Source organism: Armigeres subalbatus, chromosome 2, assembly GCF_024139115.2.
Source record: "Armigeres subalbatus isolate Guangzhou_Male chromosome 2, GZ_Asu_2, whole genome shotgun sequence".
In the NCBI taxonomy this organism is placed as follows: Eukaryota; Metazoa; Arthropoda; class Insecta; order Diptera; family Culicidae; genus Armigeres; species Armigeres subalbatus.
The window spans coordinates 355120442-355143027 of NC_085140.1; the positions used below are offsets into that span (position 1 = coordinate 355120442).

The window sequence follows — 22586 nt, forward strand, 5'->3', positions numbered from 1 at the left end:
CCTCATCGTAATCCACGAGATTCTGGTAGGTGCGATTGACCGTGAACCAAACCGCGAGCTGTTATGGCAGCCTATAACCATGGAGCACCTAAACGACTTCGAATTGGCTGATGACGTTGCACTCCTCGCTCAACGGCGCTCTAATATGCAGCTCATCGACCTTGCCGAGCGCTCCTCTTCGGTAGGCTTAGTCATTAACGTCATCAAAACCAAATCGTTGGATGTAAACACGGTGACCCCTTCCAGTTTCACAGTAGCTGGGCAACCAGTGGAAAATGTTGAAAGCTTCCTATATCTTGGTAGCCAAATGGCGTCAGACGGCGGTACGGATCAAAAAAGCAAGGGCTGCCTTTGCGAGTTTATAAACTATCTGGAAAAACAGGCAGATAAGTGAACGCACCAAAATACGAATTTTCAACTCTAACGTGAAATCTGTGCTGTTAAATGCTACATGAAACATGGTGTCAATCAATGGAGAACACTCAACGGCTGCAGGTGTTCATCAACAGATGCCTGCGGTATATAATTTGGGCTTGGTGGCCTCACAATTGGATCTCAAACAACGAGCTCCATCGTCGTTGTCACAAGAGGCCGATAGCAACAGAAATTCGGGATCGGAAGTGAGGCTGGGTCGGCCACACTCTACGTAGGGCGAAAACGAAATCTGTAAACAAGCGTTAGACTGGAACCCAGCGGGACATCACAGCAGAGGCAGACCCAGAGGCTCATGGCGGCGAAGCCTCAATAAAGAAATAAAAGAAGTCGACCGAAATCTAATTTGGCAACAGGTTAAAGCGATAGTCGGACAACGCTCAGGATGAAGATCTTTCAAGTCGGCCCTTTGCACCATCGGAGGTGTACAGAATCCATAAGTAAGTAAAAGCTGAAGAAAAGCTTAAAAAAATTTCTAAGGTTTTCCAAAGGAATTTCTGAAAGAATTCTTGGAGGAAAATTCGAATTCCTGAAGGAAATTTTGAAAGAATTCTCAGAATTCTTTTTTGTAATTTTGGCAGGAATTTCCAAACGAATTAATTTATCTCATAAATTATTTCCGGAGGATTTCCCGATTGAATCTCTGGAGAAAATTCCGAAGGAATTCTTGGAGAAATGTGCAAAGAAATTCAGTGAGAAATTAAAAAATTACGGATATTCCTTTAGATTTTTTTTTAAAACTTCGTCCTAGAACTTTGGAAGGAATTTATGGAGAAAATTCCGCAGGAGTTATTTTTTAAATTTCCGACGGAATACCTGGAGGAATTTCTGAAATAATTTACAAATTCATAAAAGTATGCTTAAAGAAATTTCCGCAGACACTTGTAAAAGAATATTCAAAAGATTTTTTGAAAAAAAATCCGGAAAAAATTGATACGTCTTGAGGTTTTTTCAATGAAATTTTTAAAGGAATTCGTGGAGGAGGCTCCGAGGGATATTATACATTTGCGAAGAATTTACTGAAGGAATTTTTGAAGATACACCTGAAGAAATTTCTGTATGACTAACCGAATAAATTTCTTAAGGTATTTCCCAAAGAATTTTTTAAGTTGTTTTTTACGAATAAAAAGTCTGAAGGATTTTCTTCTGGAAAGAGTATTAGGGGAAGAGGTTCGGTTGTGGACACCCTTTTATCTTTGATCCATAACTTTGGCCCTAGTTGATCTTATGCCGACATCTGTTTACCAATGAAAAGCTGGACTAATAACCTTACTATTAGCGAAAAAAAAATAGTTTGATTTCATCGGCTTGAAAAAAAAACTTGACAATTTTGCAAATTTGATATTTTTGGACATTTCAATTTTGTGGTTAGGTTGTGGGCACTCTTGAAAACTCAGCTAAAAATAAAGAAGCATGAAAAGAAACCACCCAGATTTAAAGAAAAGGAATAATTTATTCATTCTAATAGCCAGGAGGCACTAAAAACCAGATCAATCCACCTAGCAGTGATGATGACTCCATCGGCGCATTAGGGAGGATATTGAACAAAATCACATAAGAAATGTCTAAAATAGCACTTTAGGTAAATGGGTTTCAATTTTTCATTGATTTACATTTTATTGATATACCTCACAGTCAAAAAATATTGATTAATCACCTTAGCGGTGTTTTATCGCTGCCTCTCCCGTTCATTACAAAAATAATGCAACTTGTTGCAAGCAAATCAGTGAACGCTTTGTTCCTAAAAGTGTGGATATAATAACAAGACATACCCAAAGAACAAAAATTTGAATTAAACTCATTTTTTCCATCAATTATGTCTAAATAATTATAAAAACTGCATAAAAACGTCATTTGAAATAAATTAGGGGACAACTAAAACGATATTGAATGATTTGTCAGTAAAATAAGGGTGCCCATAACCGAATTTCGCAGCTTTTTTGAAAAACGAAGAAAAAAAAATTAAATCATTTCAATTTATGACACTTTGAAAAAGTCAAAAAAAATAATTTCGTGGTGCTTTTTTTGTTAAAAAAAATGCCCACAACCGAACCTCCTCCCCTACAATATTTTATTCAAGGATTTCCGGACGGAAACATTACTTTTCTGGACAATTGTAAAATCTTGTTTGAACTCTGAAATTAGCTTGCATGTCAAGAAAACCCTCAAAACATCGAGGTAACAGTGGTTACATTATCATACATCTTCACATATTTTAAGCTGCCTGACAATTTCTTAACTGATTGCTTTACCTTTTTTAGGTAATACTTTTTACTGCTAACGCAAAATTATTATTGAAACAAAATTGAGGGTACCCCATCGTTACCAGAACTTGAATGCTTGAGAAGGTTCTTACAGGTTAGAAAAATAGACGATAGGCATTACTTTACTAATCAGTTACCAGTCATTCGGTTTTCGAAAAACTCGATCTAGTTTAGATGCTTATTCTAGACATCTCTGGAACAGGTGAGGTGGTACGTGAATTAAATGATATATGGTATATTCTTTACATTGTGAAATTTTAAGAATCTACTTTTGATGTTTCTACAGGCAACAAGTTCGTTTAGGATAACTTTTTCCAGCAAACATACTTGTGGAAATATAAAATGCTTGAATTTCTAGTCCTTCATGAATATCATGAATAACTCATCTGTGAGCAAAATATTTTCGACATTTTTTTGAATTTAGGAAAAATGGAGTGCATTCTATATGTGTAATATCTGAACGCTTTTTCAGACGCCATCACGATATAATGCTAAATACTAAATACGTAAACTAAACTCAGAACCTTCACCTAGACAGTGCAGCCCATTGAGTAGTCATGAACAAAAATAAACAACAATCCATGAAACAATGAGAGTACAACTTTTAAGAAACGAGAACCCCACAACATAAAAAATCAATGACACTCACTCTCACTCTCTTCCGGATTTCATACAAAGACCGCACTCTTGTGTCTGTGTTACACACAGTATTTGCCCACGGAATCGGAAAATGTCCCCCAAGCTCCCAGGAGGTAACTCTTAGCCAACGGGCTCCCTTCATTGAGGAAAACACATTCCGCGAATGTACCCGATTCCTCGAAGCAAAATGAATGGCTGAACGGAAGTGGCATAAAGCATGAAAAATCGTATACACACCTTAAATCATGGAGCCATAATATCCATAGTCTGTGATCGAGAGTCCCGGTGCGAGGAAAAGTTGAATTAGTCCTTGTTTCGCTGTTCGATTGAGGCGGGTGTAAAAAAGAATGTTTGATGCGGTGAGGGCGGCTATCTAATCCTTATATGTGGCTTGTGGCAGCTATCGTAGAACAGTATGAATATTTCTGGATCGAAGGGTGTGTAATCCAACGAGTAAACTTTTTCTCTCCTGGGCAAAATTCGGGGACAACTTTTATTTTTCATCAATAATTAATCCAATGCTGCTAGCAGATTTGAAGATAGCAGGGCACCCGATGGATGATGTTGTTTGTTTCTGCACATATTGGTCGATGGATGGGAAGCACTATTCACATGTCAGAACTTTAAATCGCATCAGCTCGACTAGTTAGGTTAGGATGAAACCTTGCACAAATTTTCTCCACCCATTTTTTCAGTGCGAAACAGAGATTCAATTTTAGTAATTTTTCAGATCAAAATAGAACCACGATAGTATTTTCACAAAACTTTCCGCGCTGTAGAATCAACAGTTCCATAAATAAATCAAGAGGTAGATTGAAGAACAGTTTTTGGTTGCAAAAAAGTAGAAAGGATGCTAATTTTCACTGGCAGAAACGAGCAAGCAACGGACCCGACATTACCGACCGCGAGAAAACACACTTCTAAACTGTGGCAAGGATCCCACTGGGTTGTTCCGTATCCTTGCTAGAGTAGAGGCACTCATTCCCACGCTAAATGAAATTGGTAACTCACCTACACACCCATGTGGTTTTACATTACACATACAAGCACACGAAAGGACTAGTAACGCGGTTGTAAAATTGTGGGTGAGAAATGTGTAGGTGAGATGGATGAGAGGCGCGAATTTTACTCCGTTCTGCAAGTGGTACGATAAGAGCTGATAAGAACCAACTCAGAAACGTGCTGGAATAGGATCGGGTCTCCCTCTTCGGCACACCGGCGGAATTACTTTCCCAGATTGAATGCACGCCTAGCTACACGACCCAACGAAGTGCTTTTGTAGTATGAGCAGCGCCAGTGTGGTAGCTACGCAACGACCGAAACGATGGACGATTCTCAAGAGCTGAACCACGAGCTCGGTGCTTTGGTGCTCTGCTGCGGTGGGTTTTGCGTAGAGGGATGCATGGCGGAAAGGCATTATTGTTGCTAGACGGTGCCGATGGGTGGTAATGCGAGGGTTGGCCGGCAACATGCAACATGGAAGGAAGACTTATGCTTTTGGGGTGCCAAGCGGAAAAGTGGAAATGTATGTGGTTCATTCAAGATCAGACAGCAATGACGGCGGCAACGACGTCGGTGGCAGGACCGTATAAGAAATATGGGATATGAAGGTGGTAAAGGCGCACAACAATCGTCGGACCGACAGTGCGAAGGGAATAAAACCCATGCACGAGTGGGGTGGATTGTAGCAAGAGGTGACTTTTGTTTTATGAATTCTTATGAAAGGATCTGGAGAAATTAAACTTCGCTGGAATGAATGAAGAATCCATATTTATATCGAACACGGTTAGCGAAAAAATACAAATTACGGTCAGAAACTTCGAATTTATTGTTTGAATTGCCATGTTTGGTAAAAATATTAATGATGTGTTGCGGGGCGGTAATCACAAAAGCTGCTTTTTTCATTCTTGTACTCTATAAATATAATCACTTCCATCAAATAAAGCATAAAAAGCAAATGAAATAATTTGTCCTGGTTTTCCAGTTGGCTTTACGAGTAAAGTCATAGGATTTGCAAACCGAGAGATGTACCATGTCTAAAATTGTGTTTTGTGCGTTTAATCAATGTGCCTTTTGTTATACGATTTATCGTTAGTGTGTCTACCAATCATTATAAGTTAATTCGCTTCTTTGGAAACATTTAGTTTTATGGACATTCCCTTAAAAGTGAGAAAATCGTTGTAACGATTTTTATAGTTTTTTTTACCTTATGCAACAGTTAAACAACATAGCTAGTTATTGCCATCCTAAAATTGGAGCTAACGCACCCACGGGGAAAATTGGCCTAACTCATGAAAACACTTATGTAATCTTTTTTAGAACATTTCTGATCAAATATTACCATCACTGCCTGTATCTGCCATCTGCAAAGATGGGAAAAATATGCAATTTTAGGCAGATTACAATTCAATAAGCTCAATATTAATTTTGAAAGGTGTAGAGTATTCGAAAGTATTGACATATTGAGGTGTTTCAAGTGTTGCGGATATGGGCATAGAACAGGTGATTGTAAAAATAACGTTCACTGTGCTAAGTGTGCCGAAAGTCATGATCCGAAAGAATGTTCATCGGAACAAGAATCATGTGTAAATTGTTTTTTTGAAAAAGAAAAAGAAAGCCTATATTTGACATAAATCATTCATCATGGAGTGTAGGTTGCCGATTTATTTGAAAAAAGTATCTATTTCGAAGAGCTTTATAAATTATGGAGCATAGCAATTGAAGAATGTTATGGATGTTATTCTAGTTAATGTTGCTTACATTACATCACATTTTGCGGAGTTGGAAATTATGATTAGCAGGAAAAAGCCGAAAATGTTATGCTGACAGAGACTCATTTTACAGAAAACATAGGAGTAAGTGAGTACAATATCCAGCTTTCCACGCTCGGCAATGGCGGCTTGTCAGTGTGTAAAAATCAATCGGTCACTGTACTTTTTGACACTTCTTCTTCTTCTTCTTCTTATTGGCATTACATTCACACACTGGGACAGAGCCGCCTCGCAGCTTAGTGTTCATTAAGCATTACCACAGTTATTAACTGCGAGGTTTCTAAGCCAGGTTACCATTTTTGCATTCATATATCATGAGGCTAACACGATGATACTTTTATGCCCAGGGAAGTCGAGACAATTTCCAATCCGAAAATTTCCTAGACCGGCACCGGGAATCGAACCCAGCCACCCTCAGCATGGTCTTGCTTTGTAGCCGCGCGTCCTACCACACGGCTAAGGAGGGCCCCCGTTCCTGGGTGAGGGCTATGGAAAACAGGCCTTTTCGCCAGTGAGTTTTCCTCCAGCTAGTGTCAAAAAGTACAGTGACCGATTGATTTTTACACACCGACAAGCCGCCATTACCGAGCGTGGAAAGCTGGATAAGGAGCGATTCAAATATGACGTCCATTACTTTTTGAGATTTCTAGAACCCCTCTCTGTCACGCTTTTTTGTATGCTTAGTATATGTGCTGTCACAAAATCTTAGATCCCCTTTCTCCTAAAACCTGTGACGTCATTTTTAAAAGACCCCTAAGAAATTATAACTTGCTGTATTACTTATCGTCTTCAAGACATACAGGAGGGTTAATCATGTATATTCACGATTCAGTGAAATATACCGTTATTGATAGTTCAACGTGTGGACTTAATTGGTTCATGGCCATTAAAGTAGTCAAAGGACTTAAAACAGGTGTGTATGGGTTCATCTACTATTCACCAAGCCTAAATGAACTAGAACTGTAGCAATACTTAGAAAAAAGCTGGCTTGAGAAAATTCTGGACGACAAAGGAATGAGCTTCATAGCAGATGATTTCAATATAAATTGGAAGAATACCAACGTCAGTAGAAACCTGTGCAATGTAATGGAAGGGTTTGGTCTAGATCATAAGGTTAAGGAACTCACAAGACATACCATTAGATCACAAAATAATCGATTTAGTATTCTGCAATGATAATGAATTACACGTGTAGCCAGTGGCGCCGGGAGTGGGTGGGACAAGTAGGACATGTCCTACGCATGAATTTGCCTGGGTGGGACAGTCAAAGCATTGTCCTACCCATGATTATAATAAGAACTAGTGCTGCAACTAGTGCAAACGAGGCGGAGTTGTAGAAAACCTTCGCACTAGAAGTTTACCATACTACACATTTCGAAATTCAGCCTCTAGGGTGAATTATTGACAAACTACTAAATGATCGATCCCAGATTACCAAATGATCAAAAATAACTTTGGTCTAAAAGTTTTCAGAAGTAAAAAAATAGTTGTTGAAATCAGCAAATGCGATTAATTGAAATTTTTAAAGTTATGATAAATAAAGTACGTTAAATGGATTATTAGAAGCCCACCGAGAAAAGGGAAACAGATTTGCTTCGTAATGAATTCTAAGCTCCCATATAGATTCTTAGACAATCATATGATTTCTTTGATGTCCGCTTTGAATCGGTAGACCATATCCATTTCTAAATGTTAAGGTCACTCCTCACGGAATCCAAGTTTCAAAGTGCACACGTTTTCGGGGGCACACCACTCGATACGGAAGCAACGAACAACTGTCATTTTTATTGTTTCAAGGTCGCTACGACGCAGCAAAGCTAAATCAACAAGAGAGTTGTGCGCCGCTTCCGTATAGAGTGGTGTGCCCCCGAAAACGTGAGCACTTTGAAACTTGGATTCCGTCAGGAGTGACCTTAATTAGAAAAATCCAATAAATTAATTTAACCAATTACATATTTATGCAAATTTCGACTTCTTCTGAAAGCTTATAAAAATGTTCGAAAATTGTAATAATTCAAACATGTATGTCATACTTCTTAGCAATCCTTGAACAATATTGGAAAAACAATACTTGCCCTGAAAATCGTAGAAAATGTCTCAAATTATGTTTAATGTCAAACTAAGTATTCTGTTCGTAAAGATCTTTTCAAGTCCTGATTATTTTTAAAAGTGATTAAGTTGCTGCCACAAGTATATCTGACTCATGTTGATATGGATAGACATTAGGGTGGTTCAAAAAATCGATTTTGCTCCACAGTGCTCATCTGATTCTTTACCATGTTCTGAGTGTCCTCTGAAAATTTGAGCTCATTTGGATTAAAACTGATTTAGCACAAGCCGTTTCAAGTTTGCATGCAAATTAGTATGGGGAAATTTATTTTTTCATTATACTGTTAATGACGTTTCCCCATTAAGCGCAGGTTAAAAGAAAACCTACATAGCTAAAAGGGATACTCAACAGCTTTCACCCAACGAAAACCGCATGTTGATTAATCGTCCCAATAATTAGTAATCGATTTTAAGACAGGTTGCGAATCTTTAGTCATGATCGTTAAACTTCTTTGAGGGCATCACTGAAATATGCAGTGCAACATAGTAGCCTGAATTTGTGTGTGCTATCTTTCGCGCCACGAGCAGCAATGTTGCCTGTTGATGAGTTATGCAATTAGCTCCAGAAAACCACGGTATAGATTAAATTCGATTACTAATTATTGGAACGATTAATTGAGATGCGGTTTTCACTGAGGAAAGCTGTTGAGCATTTCTTTTAGCTATGTAGGTTTTCTTTAACATGCGCTTGATGGGGAAGTAAGTCATTAACAGTATAATGAAAAAAATAAATTTCCCCATACTAATTTGCATGCAAACTTGAAACGGCTTGTGCTAAATCAGTTTTAATCCAAATGAGCTCAAATTTTCAGAGGACACTCAGAACATGGTAAAGAATCAGATGAGCACTGTGGAGCAAAATCGATTTTTTGAACCACCCTAATAGACATGGAACAGTCCCAGCCAACAATTCTGTTCATATAACTCATTTGCAATCCAGTTAAGTGGATACTTATTCGGTAAAAAAAGATCATATAAAATGCATAGATTCCACCTATACGTACAAATTTGGAGGCCATATACGTACATCCGGAATAAATTTTCTTGTTTATATGATTTCATATGAACTTAAAAGATCCTTTATACAACTTCGTTTATAACTATATTTATCGTTTTTTATGACTTCGTATGTATCATTTTACAACTCAATATTGTAACATTAACAACTTAAACGTACCCATACCTAAAAAATCTTTTTGGCAATTAGCTTTTTTCAGCAATATAAGGTAAATTGGACGACTGTGGCAAAAAAATCCACTGATCCATGATGAATTCTTATAATGTTTTTCAAAGTTCTTTTCTAATTATTCTGCATTTACAAATTTCGAAATATCGGACATGCCCAGATTTGATTCAAAGATCTTCGAGATGCCAGTCTTCCAACAATCCTCAAAGCCACATGAACACATACATTGCGAACAAAAAATTGCACATCGCATTTTAAAGTGTGGATTAGTAACTCAATCTGATTTCATATGACATCATTTATAAAGCTTTTTTACTGCTTCATATATGATTCAAAATAACCTTTATGTAATTTGATTCGGATATTTATTTCATTCTTTATGATTTTTTTCTAATTGGTTCCCAAACTCGCAAGGACTTTTGTTTTTTAGCGTGGAACAACTCCGCGCACATTATTGTGCTTTGAATAAGTTTAGCATATTTCTACATGACAATTTCTTTTCAACGGAAAACACATCAATCATAGAATACACCATTCTACTTGATGTTAATTGTATGATTTAAAATGATTCGAAATAACTTCATTTATAACTTTATTTATGTAAGAAGTTAAATAACTTCATCTTGACATCCAATAAACTCATATATAATTTCGTCATGAAGATCATAATAAAGTCACAAATTCGTATCATATACAATTTAAATTAACTTTATATTGCATTCTATATGATTCTAACTCCATCTGGATATTTATATAATTTCAATTTGACATCCTTATACGACTGCTGGTTTGCTGGGGTAACTGTTATGCTTTTAGCGGCAATGTTGGTAAAATGTGCAATGATTTCGGAGACAAACTCAGTGATCTAGCTTAGCTACCGCTTCTGCCTATACGCAGGAGGTCGTGGGCTCGATCGCAAGCTCGTCCCATTCTTTATCCGTATGTCTTAGTTCTTTCTGTGTTTCACGTTATACCAAAACGTTTCTTACTGTTGTACCTTGCACACTAGCAGCTCCAAAACTTCTCGTGGCACCTATGAGAGGTTGTAGAGCTCTCTGTACCTCTGTGGTAACAGATGGAAGTGATGTAACTCTCATACCAAAGTCTAGGCCTCTTGTAACACCCACAAACTTGTGCGAAGTGATTTAAGCTAATGATAATATCAGAACCAGAAATCGACCCAAATCGACATTTCCTAGTTGTCCTACCCACGACTCGGAACGTGGATGCGCCTCTGCGTGTAGCAATAAAATTTCCGACCGTGAAACACTTCAAATTAATTTTTAGAAATCTTCTGAATTTACCGAAAATGATGTTTAACTATTAAATGTTGTAAGAATTGACCTTTCCCGTCAACATTTTTATTCGCACAATCGATTCTTTGCGTTATTTAAGATCAACTTTCCTAAAGAACCCATATTTGTTGAAGCCTCTAACTATTTTTAAAATCGAAAACAAAAACCGAAAAAATGCTGCACGTGTGAACCGGCCTGAAAAATTCACCCGATGTTCGTTTGAAATCGGGCCAATCTTTAAAAAAAGCACTTTTTCGGTTTTTGATTTTGATTTAAAAAAAATAGGTTTAAAAAAATATGGGTTCTTCGAAAAGTTGAGAGTTTCAAGAGGCCCGAAAGCCTCCTTTCAAGAGGCCCGGAAGCCTCCTTTCAAGAGGCCCGGAAGCCTCCTTTCAAGAGGCCCGGAAGCCTCCTTTCAAGAGGCCCGGAAGCCTCCTTTCAAGAGGCCCGGAAGCCTCCTTTCAAGAGGCCCGGAAGCCTCATTTCAAGAGGCCGGGCCTCCTTCAGAGGCCCAAGCCTCCTTTCAAGAGGCCCAGGCCTCCTTTCAAGAGACCCGGAAGCCTCCTTTCAAGAGGCCAAGCCTCCTTTCAAGAGGCCCTGAAGCCTCCTCTCAAGAGGCCCGGAAGCCTCCTTTCAAGAGGCCCAGAAGCCCTCCTTTCAAGAGGCCCGGAAGCCTCCTTTCAAGAGGCCCAGGCCTCCTTTCAAGAGGCCCGGAAGCCTCCTTTCAAGAGGGCCCAAGCCTCCTTTCAAGAGGCCCGGAAGCCTCCTTTCAAGAGGCCCGGAAGCCTCCTTTCAAGAGGCCCGGAAGCCTCCTTTCAAGAGGCCCGGAAGCCTCCTTTCAAGAGACCAGGAAGCCTCCTTTCAAGAGGCCCGGAAGCCTCCTTTCAAGAGGCTCGGAAGCCTCCTTTCAAGAGACCAGGAAGCCTCCTTTCAAGAGGCCCGGAAGCCTCCTTTCAAGAGGGGCCAGGCCTCCCCTTTCAAGAGGCCCGGAAGCCTCCTTTCAAGAGGCTCAGGCCTCCTTACAAGAGGCTCGAGGCCTCCTTTCAAGAGGCCCGGAAGCCTCCTTTCAAGAGGGCTGAAGCCTCCTTTCAAGAGGCCCAGCCCGGAAGCCTCCTTTCAAGAGGCCCAGGAAGCCTCCTTTCAAGAGGCCGGAAGCCTCCTTTCAAGAGGCCCGGAAGCCTCCTTTCAAGAGGCCTGGAGCCTCCTTTCAAAGGCCAGGAAGCCTCCTTTCAAAGAGGCCCGGAAGCCTCCTTTCAAGAGGCCCAAGCCTCGTTTTAAGAGGCCCGAAGGCCTCCTTTCAAAAGGCTCAGAAGCCTCCTTTCAAGAGGCCCGGAAGCCTCCTTTCAAGAGGCCCGGAAGCCTCCTTTCAAGAGGCCCAGGCCCTCCTTTCAAGAGGCCCAGGCCTCCTTTCAAGAGGCCCGGAAGCCTCCTTTCAAGAGGCCAGGCCTCCTTTCAAGAGGCCAGAAGCCTTCTTTCAAGAGGCCGGAAGCCTCCTTTCAAGAGGCCCGAAGCCTCCTTTCAAGAGGCCAGAAGCCTCCTTTCAAGAGGCCAGGAAGCCTCCTTTCAAGAGGCCAGAGCCTCCTTTCAAGAGGCCAGGCCTCCTTTCAAGAGGCCAGAAGCCTCCTTTCAAGAGGCCCAGGCCTCCTTTCAAGAGACCTGAAGCCTCCTTTCAAGAGGCCCGGAAGCCTCCTTTCAAGAGGCCCTGGAAGCCCTCCTTTCAAGAGGCCCAGAAGCCTCCTTTCAAGAGGCCAGGAAGCCTCCTTTCAAGAGGCCCGGAAGCCTCCTTTCAAGAGGCCCGGAAGCCTCCTTTCAAGAGGCCCGGAAGCCTCCTTTCAAGAGGCCCGGAAGCCTCCTTTCAGGAGGGCCCGAAGCCTCCTTTCAGAGGCCAGGCCTCCTTTCAAGAGGCCCAGAAGCCTCCTTTCAAGAGGCCAGAGCCTCCTTTCAAGAGGCCCGGAAGCCTCCTTTCAAGAGGCCCAGGCCTCCTTTCAAGAGACCGGAAGCCTCCTTTCAAGAGGCCCGGAAGCCTCCTTTCAAGAGGCCGGAAGCCTCCTTTCAAGAGGCCCGGGAAGCCTCCTTTCAAGAGGCCCGAAGCCTCCTTTCAAGAGGCCCGGAAGCCTCCTTTCAAGAGGCCCGGAAGCCTCCTTTCAAGAGGCCTGGAAGCCTCCTTTCAAGAGGCCCGGAAGCCTCCTTTCAAGAGGCCAGAAGCCTCCTTTCAAGAGGCCAGAAGCCTCCTTTCAAGAGGCCCTGAAGCCTCCTTTCAAGAGGCCCGAAGCCTCCTTTCAAGAGGCCAGAGCCTCCTTTCAAGAGGCCCAGGCCTCCTTTCAAGAGGCCTGAAGCCTCCTTTCAAGAGGCCAGAAGCCTCCTTTCAAGAGCCCGGAAGCCTCCTTTCAAGCGGCCAGGAAGCCTCCTTTCAAGAGGCCCGGAAGCCTCCTTTCAAGAGACCCGGAAGCCTCCTTTCAAGAGGCCCGGAAGCCTCCTTTCAAGAGGCCCGGAAGCCTCCTTTCAAGAGGCCCGGAAGCCTCCTTTCAAGAGGCCCGGAAGCCTCCTTTCAAGAGGCCCGGAAGCCTCCTTTCAAGAGGCCCGGAAGCCTCCTTTTAAGAGGCTCGGAAGCCTCCAACAGTTCAGAAAGTATTGTAGGAAGTTTGATGTGTAAACTTAATTTGAAATGGAAAGTATCACGGAATAATGAAAATTTCAGATAACTTTTTGGAGAGAAATATTTCCCGTTAGTTTTCAGGTCCTTTTGCCGGATATCTTTTGAGGTACGCTTATTTTCATTTATAGCGAGAAAAATAGGGGGTACCTCGATGAAAGCAAAAGTTCGAAGGGGTACCTCTCAATCAAAAGGTTGAGAACCGCTGTTATACATTAATGATATGAAAGGAGCAATTCATCACTGTGATATCAATCTGTTTGCCGATGAAACAGTTATGCCGTGCGGGACCGAAATCCGTACAGAACCGAAGTCCGTCCACCTCATGAGATATCAATAAATTAAAGGGGGTTAAAGGTAATTAATGTAGAAATAATTAATCTCATCTCATCCTGTTCAGATACTTGGCAGTAAGCTTTTTGGGCATAGAATTGGAAAGAAGGCTTTGAAATTAAAACAACAAAAAATCAAAAACAAATCTCCACCCACCAAACGCGGAGTTTGTGCCGCCATTTTGTTTTCGAGTAGAGCATAATTGCACCAAAAGTGACTGTGCTTTAATTGCTAATTGCGAATCATTACACAAGATAAGCGGAATACAAATCGAAGGGATCGCTTCTCAAGGTGCGTATCGAACTATTTACGGTGGTAGTTTAGTCAATCAAACTGATTCAATTTAAATATTTAGGTAAAAAATAGCTGTACGGATTTTGATCTTTTGATTCGAAATCCGTCCACGGTGGACGGATTTCGAGTCAGGAGTAGTTAATTTAAATCATTATTTTATAATGTTTTTCGTAGTTTTTAATGAGTAAATGTGAAACACTTCACAAGTAGAAGCCTTCGTGCTCATGTGTCAATGACAAACGTTTTATGTACATTCGATTTCCATTTTCTAATGACTTTTTCATATACTAAGGTGCTTAAGTGTACGGATTTCGATACCCCACGGTATTTATTGGAGAGAAGGATGCTAAGATAGCAGACACATTCCAGCGTAACGCGACACCATGAGGAGCTGACTTTCAGCGAGAAATTAGGTCTGCATTCGAAAATTAGCTTCGGAGACATATGATTAAACAGGTGTAAAATTATCCTCACTAAATTTCCTTTCTGATAGAATATTGATTTTGAGATTTTTCGCTTTGAATATGATAAATATAACGCACCGCATTTCGTAAAGCGATACCATCGCTGAATTGCACTTTCTCGCATTTAGAAATCCATGTGCGTTTTTTAGCTCTGGTATACAGTTTGAAGTCTCGATTTATTCTAAGCATTTCTCGTATACATCAACAGAAATGAGGCTGTGAATTACAATCGCAGAAAAAACCGAAAAATATAAGGAAAATTGATGAATTGATATAAACACCGCCGCGTTACGCTGATCGTCTAACAGTGTTCTGCAAATGGTGTCGCGTTAAGCAAACGTGTTTATCGTTGATCGAATAGGAAAATTAAACAAAATAGTGAAAATCATCAAATAAAATGCAGAAAAAAACGTGAGTTATTCGGCTCCTCGAAGCTAAAAATATGTTTAAGAATCAAGATAAAACTTGTATTGAAAACCATAATTGCGGCTCCGTAACGCTTCACGTCAAATGAGCCTTTCAAATAAACCAACGATTGAAAAAAATAAAAAAATAAAAAATAAACTGATTATGGATCGACTGTACGTTTTAATTTAATTTATTGAACGGCTACTCAGTCTTGCACTTATTACAACGAGTTTTTTATTTACCCGACGTTTCGACACGGGGATTGTCAATCCCCTTGAAAAAGACACAATCCCCGTGTCGAAACGTCGGGTAAATAAAAAACTCGTTGTAATAAGTGCAAGACTGAGTAGCCGTTCAATAAATTAAAATAAAAAATAAACTTTTTCTCAATTTCTAAGCCATTGTGATACTGTAGCAATAAACCGAAAGCTTTTTATCCCTTATTTCAGAAGCACATTGAGTTCGCGTAACGTGACACCATATTTTTGTACCTAGTGTAATTTCATGGGAAATGCTCCGATTTTGAATCTTAATACACGAAAAGAAAGCTCTTGACGAGTACTAAGAGAATCGGAAATATTACTTTTCCAATGTTTGTACTTTTTGTATTGTATCAATTATACGACTATTTTCGTAACGCGACACCATTTCAATGTCACTGTTTTTAAAGTACAAATACCTCACGAAAATAAAATTTTCTAAGCAATGCAATGTTCACACAAAAAGGTCATTAAAAACTTTATTTCATTACGTGTTCATTAATACATTTGCACCCAAATAGGTGCGATAGAGCACATTTGTAAAAATTTGATTAGGGAGTCTGTTTTTCATACTAAATGTCTGCTACTTTGATTGGCTATTAAACAATGTTTCCAAATCATTTTCTAGTGTAAAAAAATGTTTTTCTTGTAATTCAATATGTATGTTTTCGAGTCCTACAGATATTGGATCCTAATTTTCAGTTTGAAATTTTGGTTCCTTGGTGTAGAAGTGCGTGGATTGTATTGCAATGGTTAACATGAATGAAGATATACACTCAAACTTCAAGACGATTTGAAGATCTAAATACATCTCATATGTCAGGGTTTGAGACGCAAGCGAAAGACATATGCTCGGAGGACATAATTGCTCGAGCAGCACACATGTTGTACATAGATCACAGTAGCTTATGTGTGACCCGATTTAGTAACAATTAGGTTGCTGTAACCAGTTTCATTAGACTTGTGCTGCTTGGGTGGGTTGTTACCACGGCTGGGGACATCATGGAGGGCATTATTGATTCGGTATACCATTTGATTCAAACTCCAGAACAATTTGAAGATCTTACAACATCTCGTATGCCTGGATTTAAGACGCAAGTGAAAGAAAAATACTCGGAGGGCATAATTGGGTTGATACCGCGGCTGGGGACATCATGGAAGCCTTGGTTGATTCGGTAGATCATTGGATTCAAACTTCAGGACGATTTGGAGACCTTACTACATATCATATGTCTGGATTTGAGACGCAAGTGAAAGACAAATAGTTGGAGGACATAATTGGGTTGTTACCGCAGCTGGGGACACCAGGAAAGACTTAGTTGATTCGGTAGACATTTAATACAAACTCCAAGACAATTTGGATATCTTAGAACAACTCATGTGCCTACATTTGAGATGCAAATGAAAGACAAATACAAGGAGAACATATTTGGGATGAGACCGCGACTGAGGAGCATAGGGAGTTGGATGACCTGGAAAGAAACGGCTGCTTAAGGCATATTGTGTTTGGTTTAATAGATCATATAGGGCATGAACCATTTTTGAAAAGAGATAAAAGCCCTTCGGTTACGCACGTAGACCTCAAGACCTATACTGCAGGGAATTCTTGGATGACCTGGAACGGAATTTGGTTTAATATATCAAATAGGGCATGAACCATTTATAAAAGGAGATAACAGCTCGTTCGTTACGCTTGTAGACCTTAGGTCCTTGGTTACGCGTGTAGACTCCAGAAAATTCTTGGATAATGGAAAATGATGAATATACAAAGCATATACTTTGATCTTTGGTTTTCTAAGACTGCCTTCTCATAGGCTTATTTTTTGATGTCAATAATGTTGAAAATTGGTGGTTGAAAATTAAAAAAAAAACTCAAACTGAATGTGAAAAAAACCAAATTGATGTTAATAAGTAATAGAAAGCAGTTAAATTATACAGAGTTCAAGATCGATATTGAGGGAGTTGAAACAGAAAGCATAAGAGTTTTTAAATACCTTGGAGTTCATATCGATGATGAACTTATATTAAAGGAACAGACGAAGTGGTTAAAAAAGTAGCTAAGAAATATGGCATGGTAATTCGTTTGAAGTCAATTCACTTTTTGGAGTAAAATATTTCTGTACAAGACCTTAGTAGCTCCATATATTGATTATTGATTTTCTGAGCTATTTTTAGCCATTGATATGCATTTAATTAGATTACAAAGATTACAGAATAAGTTCATGCGATACATTCTTAACTGCAGTAGATATACCTCTATTTTATGCATGTTAGAAACCTTACAATGGTTCTCCGTGAAAGAACGAATAATATTTAGTGTACTGACAATGATTTACAAACTTAGTAATAATCTTTTGTCAGAGTACTTGACCAACATAATAATTCGATGACATAACATACTAGGGTGGTTCATAAAATCAATGTTGCTCCTTAACCCCTTTCTGATTCTATATCATGTTCTGCGTGTCCTCCGAAAATTTGAACTCATTTGGATAAAACTGATTAAGCAGTTTAAAGGAAACCTACATAGCTAAAAGGAATTGAGTGAAGGCTCTTGAGTTTTCCTTTTAGCTATGAAGGTTTTCTTTTAACATGCACTTAATGGGGAAGCGCCATAATCAGTGCAATAAAAAAAATTCCCCATACTAATTTGCATGCAAACTTGAAACGGCGTGTGCTGAATCAGTTTTTATCCAAATGAGCTCAATTTTTTGGAGGACACTCACCACCCCAATATATACACATAGAACTCGACAAATAGATGATTTACGTGTTGTGCCATTTACTATGACGCAGAAATCAGTTTATTATAGTGGCATAAGAATATATAATCAGTTGCCTAGAGCTATTAAAGATATTAGAACTATCTCCGAATTTAAAAGAAATGGTTTAATATGGATTAAAATATGTATTGATAGTCTAGAATATATACAAGAGACAAGAGGTGAAGACAAGAGTTTTATTATAAATTATCAAATAGTAAATAAATTAAATGAAAGGAAAATTATCGTTAAAGGGTGTACGGAATTAAATTGCAGCACTTGGAACTACCCGCCAAAAATATTAACAGATTGTCATGAAATTTTCAGGGACTGAATTACAATATGTAAGCTTGATATATGCATAACTATTTCACTTTAATTCATTCTTCTTCTTCTTCTTCTTCTTCTTCTTCTTCTTCTTCTTCTTCTTCTTCTTATATGGCTCTACGTTTCAACTGGAACTTGGCCTGCTTTTCAACTTAGTATTCTATCAAAGCATTTCCTCAGTTATTAACTGAAAGCTTTCTATGCCCGCAATTGCATGAGTGTGTGGCAAGTCCAATGGATACACTATGCCCAGGGAGTCGAGAATGTTTCCAATCCGAAAACATCATAGCCTGGACCGAGAATTGAACTCGCCATCTCCGGATTGGCAATCCTACGCCTTTGCTAACAAGGCTACTGGAGATCCACTTTACTTTTTCCTTAAATGAATCAATAAGAGATCCCAAAATCTCTATAGTAAAGAAAAAGAAGCGACGAGTGATTTTGGAAGCATGGCACAAAATAGGATTACTATCATCTTTTCTTAAGATGTGGATTGTTGAGGTGAGTGCACAAGATTTTCATGTCCACGCCCTGTTCCTTCGACTGTAACTGTAACGGCTACTGGTAATTTCGCAACTCGCGGTTGATTTTTTGGACAGAATTACATCGCTTTGATTATTCGCCGAAAAATGATTTCGCTCTAAAACAGGAGGGTGAAACGCCTGTCATCCGCGGTACAATGGCACTCTACCCAACAGTTTTTGGTACTGCAGTTTTTGGTACCCAGTTTCTGGGTGGTATACCCGATTTCAGCTGCTCATTTTGGGTGATTGGTTCGTACGCAGCTAGTGCTTATCGGCAATTAACTTTTCCTTGCGAAAACATGCAATTAGTTGATGTTTATCGAACCTTTTGTGTTTGTACGGCTTTATTATATCGAAAAATAGCCCGTAGATACTTCCGTAGCTTTGTTATCATGAATTAAACGAGATTAAAACAAAAACATTGTACGCCATATTGAACGAATGGTGGGTAGGCGTATTAGCCTTCTCTTCAGTCCCCTGCTCTAAAAAGCGTCAAAACGCAATCGAGGCGTATGTTTTGTTTACATATGGATTTATTAGCCATTGTTTGAAGCCAAAATAATTCAATGTAAAAATCATGAAATAATGCAAATCGCGATTTGAATCATGGGCGATTCTCTGAGCCATGATTCTGATGGGATTTGACTCACGCATGATTTTAATTGCCAATGAAATTGGAGAATTTAAGATTTTACTAACACTGCCTAAGGCTTTACTTCCTATTCGAGGGAAGGCGTGATCAGACATTTTTCCTCTTAGAAAATGCTAACGGCGCCAACTGGGATTGAACCCAACCACACAACCTAGTTGCATCGAACAAACTTTGCTAAATATGGACCTTGAAACCAGTTGTTCCTCACTAATAAATATGGTGACAATATTGACTTAACAATGTCCAAAATACAGCTAAAATAGTTCTTTACTCGCATTATAAGTTGATTGCATTATGTTACAATATTTCTAACCATGAACGTCATTATACAATGAATCATGTAGACCACGATGTTCGATGATTGTTCCAAATCAATAAATAAATAAAGCACCTATTCCGGTAGTATGGAAAAGTAGGCCGTTTTATCCCTCAAAGACGAATTGTAACCAGGAATTATGATCAGGAATTGGCAAAACGGTTTTTATGTACAAAAATGGAGGTGATTTACATATACTATTAAGCACTCTACTTACATAAATATAAAAGGACACATCTTATGCAATAAGTACGTCATTTATAATTACATATTACAAGAATAAGCTACCTGTGTATCAGTAATAGACCTAACTCCGCATTAAAATCATCATCTGTAGGATAAATTTCCTTTCATCGTGAGCTCTTCACTGGATCTTCTATGAAAGGATATCAATAGCAACAAAACAAACGATGCAATCATGGTATGAAAGGTAGGCAGGGGCTTCATCACATTGTTGTACATTCCTGGCGAACAGACAATGATGATTTGAGAGGGTTGCCGAAGGGACACTGAGCTGTATCCTTTGTTATCCCTTGCAATCGTTCCCATTTCTAGTAATTGATTAGTTGTTCGCTGAGCTGTCATTGATGATTATTATTATTATGAATGCCGGGAAGGATATGCCGCGGTCTACCATGCGTAAGAGCTATTAAATTCACCAGAGGGGAGTTTTCTGTGGTGAGTTTTTCCAGTGTTGGTGTTCAACGGACCTACCATTGAACATGATTCTAATAACTGATTCCAATGAGCAAATTCAATTCAGCTTTTTTTTTCCTGTTCGGGTGTGCCACTGCGATCAATAGATATTAGATCTATTGTAGCGTTTCAGTTACTACTATTGCAAGATTTCTCGTTATATGATACCGTTTTTACTTAAGTCCCGAAAATGTCTCTTAGGTATTCTGAACACCCGCATTTAACTGGCTCTATCAACCTTATTCGCATGGTTCTTTCCATAGGATATTCATTTCGTTTATAATCTTGGTCCTCCGTACGAAAAACCGATGAAAAGTTTAGTTTCAGGGCTCTAAAACGTTAGTGTTCGGAATATGAGTCATGTTCGGGATTTGAGTCAAAATGGTATATTGGTAAGAATTCGACTTAAAAACTTTTGTTTTGAAATTAAAATCTAAAATCTATTCTATATCAATCATGAAAAAATAATATTTAGCTCAAAGGAATCACTTGCATGCCAAAAACTTCTGTTGTGTGCAACATTGGTGAAAGCTTCGCACCAAGCTTCATAAGCTACAAATCACATTTTGAATTCCCCACATCCAGTATCATTTAAACTTACACTGATTCCTGCTCGGCAGTGAGCTTTTTCGGTTCCACCGCCAAACTGTGTCGCAGAGTACGCTGCAGTGTATCGGACCGAAGGAGGCTGTCTGCAACGAGAAAAGAAAACGATGGAAGAAAAAAACACGTTGAGCTACCTACTTTCCGAAGATGATTTCATTATCAACACTTTTCAATCAAATTCATAATTTCATATCATTATCATCAGCTACCTCGGGTCGGCACACAACAGAATGCGTTCAGAATGCATTGCTGTTGCTTCTTGATGCTACGTCTCATGAAATGTGCAGACGGATGATAAGGAAGAAATCAATAATCAAAATTATTGCACTCAGGTACGATGATTTTGCAGTAACTTCTACTGTTCAGATCAAACTGGGGTCGTGCATAAACGCGATGAACCGACGGAAGTCATAAGAATAGTGTGGGAATGTGTAATACTTCGCAATAATACGAGAAATCTAGATACATCCAACTGTTGTCCTATGCATATTATGATATTTATTAGCGTTTTCGTTCACCAGCTAGGGCATCTTTAGTAGATATAATCTGTATATGTGGTTAGAAATTGATTTAAAACTGGTTAAATGTCATTTTTAGCTGACCGTTATGTTTTTAATGTTTGCAAAGGTGTAAAAGTTTTTTTAAATAGAAAAAATAGCAAAAGTTGTACCTGTAAGTTTCCAAGTTCGTTTATTTGGTAGGCTCAGGCGTGTATAACACTTTACGGAGCCACGTTTCTTTGTGATATGTACAATCGACATAATCTTATTATTAAATTAGTAATAGAGGGAAATAAGCCAACGTACTCGTGGTGACTCGAGGTTAGGTTTACAATGTTTAAGGATGGATGGGGATTAGGATTCGGGAATCAGGGAATAATCATAATCAAGGAATTTCAGCAGCTCATCCGGTCATTTGGCGTCGGGGACGATGTGGTGTGTCGTCGTGCTCGAAGAATGGTTCAAATGGGAGCATGTTCCGGACTGCTAGAGCTACGGTGCTCTACGAGACAGAAAGACAGCGACAAAACAAAAAAACTTTGAAGAAAAATTAAAAAAAAAAACAAAAGTATTAGACTTTTATGTCAGAGGAACAAAGAAAACTATAAATGGTTTGCTTATAGCCCACATCACGATCCCCCAAAACACCTCTTATTTCTTGGAAGGGTTGTTTACCTCGGGCCACTAGGGTATCCAATAATTGCTCTCTGGAGACGTCGTTTTCCGAGCAGAACCAAACTACGTGATCGATGTCATCATAACCGGCTCCGCACCTACATAAGTTGCTATCGACAAGGTTTATTCTGTACAGATGTGCGTTTAGTGAATAGTGATTAGACATAAGTCTCGACATCACGCGAATGAAGCCTCGACTTAAGTCCTCACCTCTGAACCACGCTCGCCCAGAAACTTTTGGAACTATAGAAAATAGCCACCGTCCAAGTTCATTGTGTGTCCAATTCCTTTGCCAACTTTGAAGAGTACTCTGACGGACTAATGGGAAAAACTCGTTGCTCGAGAATTGTCTATCATAAACCTCACCTTCCTGTGCGCCCACCTTTGCCAGCGAGTCTGCCTTCTCATTGCCGTAGATTG

The 22586-nt window shown here is 39.4% G+C and overlaps 1 protein-coding gene across 15 annotated transcripts in view; it reads right to left on the reverse strand.

The window, feature by feature from the left end:
• LOC134212939 (breast cancer anti-estrogen resistance protein 3 homolog) overlaps positions 1 to 22586 on the reverse strand; it is a 234339-nt gene that overhangs the window by 144943 nt on the left and 66810 nt on the right. For 12 of the 15 annotated variants that reach the window (XM_062691299.1, XM_062691308.1, XM_062691304.1 and 9 more), the window contains one exon: positions 20987 to 21077. The exons of 1 other annotated variant lie outside the window; for it this stretch is intronic. In XM_062691299.1, coding sequence (XP_062547283.1) covers positions 20987 to 21077 — 91 coding nt within the window. Of the gene's footprint in view, positions 1 to 3572; positions 4248 to 20986; positions 21078 to 22586 lie in introns of those variants that run through there. 2 more of the 15 variants (XM_062691309.1, XM_062691311.1) reach the window with 1 other exon arrangement.